General features: G+C 37.3%; 1 protein-coding gene across 1 annotated transcript; it reads right to left on the bottom strand.

Annotated features, from left to right (window-relative positions):
* Positions 1 to 796: 796 nt before the first annotated feature.
* Positions 797 to 5,596, bottom strand: LOC120212931 (probable mitochondrial-processing peptidase subunit beta, mitochondrial). Its single transcript, XM_039211113.1, has 9 exons — positions 4,852 to 5,596; positions 3,420 to 3,584; positions 3,103 to 3,240; positions 2,857 to 3,008; positions 2,625 to 2,733; positions 2,055 to 2,153; positions 1,592 to 1,657; positions 1,231 to 1,338; positions 797 to 1,089 (listed from the first exon to the last, which is right to left on the bottom strand). Exons 1-9 carry the CDS (start codon positions 5,512 to 5,514, stop codon positions 1,003 to 1,005), a joined length of 1,587 nt encoding a protein of 528 aa, XP_039067044.1. The 5' UTR covers positions 5,515 to 5,596; the 3' UTR covers positions 797 to 1,002.
* Positions 5,597 to 7,715: the final 2,119 nt, after the last annotated feature.

Raw genomic sequence — 7,715 nt, 5'->3', positions numbered from 1 at the left:
GACGATTGTTAATTTTTAACAAAAAAAATATGAGTTTGAAATAAAATAAATAATCGGGTGATCATTTTGTAATTCTTAATAACAGAGAGATTTAACAAAATAATATTATATAATTAAAGTTATTTTATAACTCTAAATAGTTAAGGTACCATATAATCACAGGACCATGTGTGTACTTTACCCTTATTATTCTTAACATGCCATTATTCTAGTTCATCTATGATGCTTGAAGTTATACGTAGATAGTAATCCTTTTTACATTATCAAACAAATTTCACATGAACCTTTCACGAAAATGAAACATTTGAGTCTTATTAATAATCAAAATACTAAAATGATAACTACAATATAAACAAGTATTTTGATATTTTTTTTTAAAAAAAAACATTATTATTACCTTAATAATTGGAGATTAAGCCAAAAAGGTCACACAGCTTGAAAGTGTTCCTTTGGCATGTTTTTCAATTACCAATCACAAAAGGGGCTGCAAAAATTCAATAACTTTAAGGGGAAGGCTTCAGACAGAGTCTGAAACGCAAGTGATATTAGTGGCAGACTTCTGAGTGAACATAGTGTCCAACCGCCAGAGCCGGCACCAAATATTCTCAGCACAAACATAAATGGCATTTACAGCTAGCATCCAACCAAAACCACACGGCCAACGATACTCGGATTCTGTTGATCACGAGTATGTATCCGACACAAATATATTCGATTTTTCCACATGTCCGGAAGATCCTTTAAAAATCATATCTCGACATTCATATGCGAATATGCCAGACACTACTTAAAAACAAAATAAGAAGCCGGAACGCCATGGTTTCCGGTCATCATTATCAAACAAAATATTGTGATTCTCAGCTGAAACACCAAAACAGCCATGCTTATTACAAAACCAAGACTACTACAAAATGAATAGAAACCTTGCTTTTACAAGAAGTCCCAAAATGTATTTTGTGGCTGCCCGAGATGCGATCCATTGATAAAGAAAAGCAAAATAATCTAATATCGGTTCCAGTATGTCCGGCGTCTGAACCAGTTGTAGTCAGGCAAACCTTGGACAGGGCCCATGGCAGCAATTGCGATATCCTGCAAAAACCAACACAAACGGCATTAGAAACATTACATCGTTAAATTTCAACGTATCATCCCACCAAAATTTATTAGTCTTGACCCCATTTCAGTCGAAGCAAGAAAGGGTAAAGAGGTAGATCTAATTGCAGTTCCTACCCTGTCATAAATAAATCGGTTTGCCACTCGTTTAACAGTGCTTGGATCAACAGCATCGATCCTAGCAAATAATTCAGCAAATGGGATTCTCCGACCGTATGTAAGTAGCTGCAAGAATCAAGGCCAAAGCCAAATAAGTAAGCAAAAAAAGAAAGATACAAGGTTCATGAAAAATTAATATCATACAATTTCGTGTGGCAATGGAACTTCTGTTTCTAGTCAATCAAGATTTCTCCTTGAATCATTTAAATCTTTATTTGGTTAAAAACAGCATATGTGCTGATTCAAATGATATGGTTGCTAGAATTCCATTGCACCATCGGATTTAAAAAACCTTTTCTGACACCGGAAAAAACTGTACCTGCCGTCCAATATCTTCAGCTACAGGACTAGTTCCATCTATGTGAAGCATCAAGGATGATTTTAACTGCAACAAAAAACAGCAATAGTAGTGAAGCACACAAAGAAATTACAGTCAATATGCCTTTTCCACAAAACTGACTGATGCAAAATTTGCCTGTTTGGCAGTTGCATAAAAAACGCATGTGGTAGAAATATTTTAGCAACAAAAAAGGATATTTTTGTTCACTTGAGAGAGTAGAGCTTCTGTAGAATTGCACAATAAAATGAATGGTAACTAAAAAGTAAAAGATATGAAATATTTCAAGCAAAACCTAAAATATAATGCCAATGAGATATTCCGGCTAATTAGTCTGGCAGTTCATTCTAATAGCACACTGCTAGAAGGACTTAATGACACAATATGCCAAAATTTCAAAATTAACATCTATCAAACATGACATCATAGAAGCATTTGTAGCTACCTGATTACGAGCACGAATGACATCAGCTTCCGAAACACGATAGGCTAGCTTGGTTGTTTCGTGCATAATAGCAAACGCCAAATCATCTAAACAATCAGGCTGAAACCCAAAAATAAAACAGAATTTAAATGAAAAACAAATACAAATACAACAGCATATAGCCAACAGTTACACATGCCAAACAATTTTGTTAAGCCCTATCTGAATAGGGATTTGAGTATGACCAACATTTTGGAATATCATATCCTCGTACCCATATCTCAGGCTCAGGAGTGAGCTAGTTACAGGTACATGTCTGACCCATTTTGCAGATCACATCTTCCTATCCATAATTCCATATCCGAAAATGTAGGCCACTGGTTTTGAATACAAGTATCTCAAGAAAAATGGGTGTCGTATAAGAGTATTTCTAGAAAAATGAAGAATCCGACAAACTTAGGTTAAGCCAAAATATAAGGAGGGAGGAAATGGCAGCAGCCAGATGAAAACACAATCACCGGCATAGATACCAAAAAGATACCAAATAACATGACCATAACAAAACATTACAAAAGCATATGGGAACCTCACCTTGGCAACCGCATAGACACCAAAAAGACCGGTATCTTTATAGTTTGTGTTGAAGGCCATCATGCTTTCCGCAATTTCATTAACGCTGACTCTTTGTACCAGGTCAGAGCTGTTTACAAAGGGTTTCAAAACTAATCAAAACACTGAGAAAACATACGAGTTTCATCCTGAAACTGAAACATGGTATAGTTTACCATTACAATTAGAGAATCAACATAAGAATAAAGCTCACCCCATGTGCTTTCCACCCCCGACATTTTTGCTCCATGAACCCAGCATTGCCTGCATAACCATTAGTGCAATAGAATCTGGGTCCGTCCAAGATGCTCCCTCAAAAGCAACCGCAAATTGTGCCAGAGGAACATCATCATTTATCATTCTAACCTGATTTTGTTAATTAAGAAAAAATAAAACAGAACATTAGCGGGCATATTACTGAATAAAATACTTCAAAATTTACTAAGGATGACACTCCCACCTCGGAACCAGTAAAAGTGGCCGGTTCATTCACAACTAACTGAGAACCAGTGATTGGATCGGATGATAGCTTGGTAAACAGCTTCTTAACTTGCTCAACAATTTCCTCGTGCTTAACAGCCCCAGATGCAGCAATGACCTGTTATGGTTACCAAATAACACAATTTGAAGAGTCTGCCAACAACTCTTGCATAAAGTATTTGGATAATATGCTTGGAGATAAACGGAATATGAAGATATTCATTTGCTTCAACTTTAAAGCACTTGATCTTGACATACTAAATGAAGATACACAAGAAAAGCTAATTAGAACACTACCATTCTGGGAGCAGTGTAGTGTGTCTGAATATAGTTCTGCAGATGCTCTTTGGTGATTGTCCTAATATTATCGGCAGGTCCCAGAATAGTCCTACCCAGTGGAGTATATTGGAATGCAGTTGAATGCAAATGGTCAAAAATAACCTCCTCTGTTTGACCTTCAACCTACAAAAATTCACCAGATTTTAGCTTTTCTTATGGATAATGAACAGATAACCAAAAGCAAGTGCAGTTGACAAAACCAAGGCAACATTAACTATAAAAAAATTAATGATAATAAACTTCCTTATAATGCTAGACAACAGATTATTTAACACCCACCAGGCCCACCTAGGAGTGGAGTGCAGAACATGTGCTTGCAAGAAACTTGGTTTCATATTGAGAAGAATTCAAATCTGGCTTAATCATTGACTAATTGAGCTTGATCAGCACAAAATATCAGGTGAAGTCAAGTATCCTAATGCTTGACTCGAGCAGCTTGCAGGCTTAATCAAGCCTTTTTAATTTATAATATAAATTATTTTAGCAAAAATAACTGAGCTGGTGTTCAAACATGAGAATCACGCTCTTTTTTTAATTGTAAACACAAACAGTTCCCAAATTGAGTTTGGTCTTTAAAATGGAACATTATCGAGCTCAAACTGAGCTTTACGCCAAAAATTTCAGGTAGAGCTTCTTGCAACTTCAACTCGGATTGGGTTGTACACCTACCCATAGAAAAGAGGAGGGGGTACAAGTTGAAATATGTTATAAAATCACTGTTCTGTACAAAAAGCACAACACCTCTATCAAAACCGAACAATCAATGCAAAGCGGTCTCTAACCTCATATATCTCCTATATAACACATGTAACCAATAAACCTCAGTTATATCTAAACATATAGAGCAAAGCAAGAAACTTTTACTCAAAATTAGGACCAACTTGTACCATCAAATACTGGTAAAAACAGAAATAAATTATTATCAACAATTAGTTAAATGCAATAAATTTAAAACTTTTTGCTTCACTTTTCTTGAATTTCAAATTCTTTTCCATGCTAATCCAGCACACCAACCCAAAAAAAAGACCTCCATATACCTGGCGACCTCCCATACTCCCTAAAGAAAACCCATCACAAATCAGCCAAACCAGTCATTAAAAACCCAGATTTTATTTATAGTGGTCTCAAAATCACTCCCTTCTCCTATTTTCCTCAAAATTATGCTCTACATTTCCTAAAGATCATATAAATATATAAACATATTTAGATCCCACCCATTAATCTAAAAACGCATTCAGCTACTTAACACATACCAAGTAAAGACAAGCATCCAAATTTTATTCCCTTCTATAATCCCTACACCCAGAAAAACCAAATACATTCTACAAATAATTATCATATATTATTAAAAAAAATGGTAAATCCCGAAATATCCAAGCTTCTTAATTACCTCTTCCATTTCTCTTAGAATCACGTCCCTTTCCCTACTGATTCTATGTTCCTCGAACTTCGAATTCTGCAAGATATCAGCCAATATATCCAACGCTTTAAAGACATCTTTATCCATAACTTTAGCGTAATAAGTCGTCTGTTCCCTGGAAGTATAAGCATTCAAATGGGCGCCCATATTCTCAATCTCTTCCTCAAGTTCCCTCGCGGACCTCTTCTCTGTCCCTTTAAATATCATATGTTCCAAGAAATGCGCTGTCCCATTCGTCTCCTCGGTCTCAAATCTCGACCCTGCATCGATCCAGACCCCAACCGTAGCCGTGCGGGAAGATAGGGTAGATTCAGTTGCCACACGAAGGCCATTGGGTAAAGTTGTGATTTTGGTTTCGGGGGAAGATAAGATGTGGGTGTGAGATGTTAGGGTCGGGTGAGGCGAACCGTACTTGAGGAAACGAGTATCTGGGTTTTCCAGCTTTTGGAGCTTTGATTTAACTTCAACGGCTAACCGGTCGTAGATCATGGCGGTCGGTGGAGGAGGGTAGATCTCTTTAGATTCGGCGGCTGCGAGCGAAGAGGCGGCCGAAGAAGACGATCGAGCGGCGGTGAAAGAGAATGATGGTTTGTGCGACCGCCTGGCTAGGGAAAGAAGCTGCCTGATCGCCATTTTTTGACGATTTCTTTTCTTCTACCGTGTAATTTTTTAGGGTTTGTGAGAATTTAGGGGATTTGAAGAGTGTAGAGCTAAAAGAGATGGCTGTGGTTATTTATTAGGGAAGATAACGATAGTAGGCTTAATATAAAAATATTAAAATTTATTTTAAGGGTTTAAAGAATTTTTTATTGAAATTAGGTATATACTATTTTCTCTATTATACTTTTAAATGTTTATAATTAAAAAAATATTAATTTTCATATTCAGTTAGAAAAACCATTTTTAAACAATATTTTATTTAAAAATAAATAAAAAAATATAACACATATAACTTAATAGTTTTTTAATAGTATATATCTAAAAATAATATTATATACCTATCAAAAAAATCTTTAGATATCAAAAAGTTAATTTTAAGCACTTATTTTTTTATTAACCCAAGAATCAATATGGAAACCACGAGGATGACTACTTTAAGACCTTAACAGAAGGTCCATGGTACACACTTTGGGGTAGAGATTTCTCGACCTCAGAAAGACACTTATCCCATGTAGTGGTTTGGATAAGACTCCTCAGCTTACCATACAGATACTACACGAGTGCGCTTCTACGATAGGTAGAGTAATAAAGGTTGATTATAATACAAGCAGAGGGGAACGACGTAAATTCCCAAGGTGGGCAATCATGCTAGACCTCAATAAACCATTGCTGCCCTGCATCGGAATTGATGGTTTCATCTAAAGACCGGAGTATGAAGGCTTACAGATGATTCATTTCAATTGCGGTATTTATGGTTACACAAAAGAAAGCTGTAACATCAGGATGATAGCTACAAGGAGGGCACGAACCCCATCAAAGAGATTTGGTACAACACACGCGGGAGAAACAAAAGCATGACGAGAACTATAGTCCATGGATGGTCGCGGAGACTAGAAGGCGTCGAGCGAGGAAAGAACAAGTACAGGATCAAAGGATTATGAACAAACGAAGGGTTCGAGATTTACGATTCTACAAGAGATGGATCCGACTCCCGAACAGGACAGCAAAGAAATTGAAGGAACAAACCAATCAAAGGAAAACAAGCAACAGCCGGAGAGGAGGAATATTGGGATGCATCAAAAAGGGAGTAACAAGGTGGTTCACTCAAGCAAAACACAAAACGTGCCATATAAGAACGTCAACGCGAAAGCCTCAAATATTAGAGATGACGAGGTTCCCAACAGAAAGCAATTCCAAGTGGAATCGGAGGGCACAAACTCGAGAGGCGAGAATGGAACAGAAGGAAAGGGGGATACATCCATGAAGATAGCAAAAAGGGTTACGGTAGTTCCAACGGTGGAGGGATTGAAATCCATGAATCAGCATATAAGGATAGCACACATGAAGCGGTTACAATAAGAGAAGCCATCAACACGGCGAAGAAGGACCATAAAGCCAAGTTTAAGTCAGGAACAGGTGGACCCATGCGAACCACCAAGGAGACAAATAAACGGGGCTTCATACCAAGGAAACAATACGAATCTAAGGCGCCAGGTAAATCAAAAATCATAGAATGGGTGGGTTCCGTATCGAAGCAATTGGATGGCTTACTAACCCCATCATATAACGAAGCCAAAGAAAGTAACAGTGGACTGGAATCGTTCAAAGAAAATTTGGAAGTCGAGGGATTAAGGCCAGAGGATCATTTCCCCAAGAACTTATCAGACAACCTAATGGATGTAGTAGAGTAAGATGTTACAACCATATAAGTTGCACCAAAATGAACTGATTTTTTCTATATACCGTATATAATGGTTAGAATGCTTTTCTGGAATTGCCAGGGAGCAGCAAGTTCCTCATTTCGAAAAATCTTTAAGGACCTAACTCGGAGACTTAATCCGAAAGTAGTGGCATTAATGGAGACACGAATTAGTAAGGATACAGCTGACAAAGTGATCAGAAAACTTGGATTCAAAAATTCATTCAGAGTGGAGGCACAAGGATTTAGTGGCGGCATTTGGTTACTATGGGGTGAGGATATCGACATGGAATTCACTCAGATCGCCAACGAGTTCATCCATGGAAGTTATTGAAATCAGGCAAACACCGATTGGAAAGTTTTCACGGTAATTTATGCGAGCCCACAAATTGAAAAGAGGAAGCTGCTGTGGGATAAGATTAAACAACTAGACCCTGATAATGAGATTCCATGGATACTAGAGGCGACTTCAACG

Source organism: Hibiscus syriacus, unplaced genomic scaffold (assembly GCF_006381635.1).
Source record: "Hibiscus syriacus cultivar Baekdansim isolate YM2019G1 unplaced genomic scaffold, ASM638163v2 tig00110017_pilon, whole genome shotgun sequence".
NCBI classification, from domain to species: domain Eukaryota; kingdom Viridiplantae; phylum Streptophyta; class Magnoliopsida; order Malvales; family Malvaceae; genus Hibiscus; species Hibiscus syriacus.
This window is presented reverse-complemented; position numbering and strand designations above follow the sequence as displayed.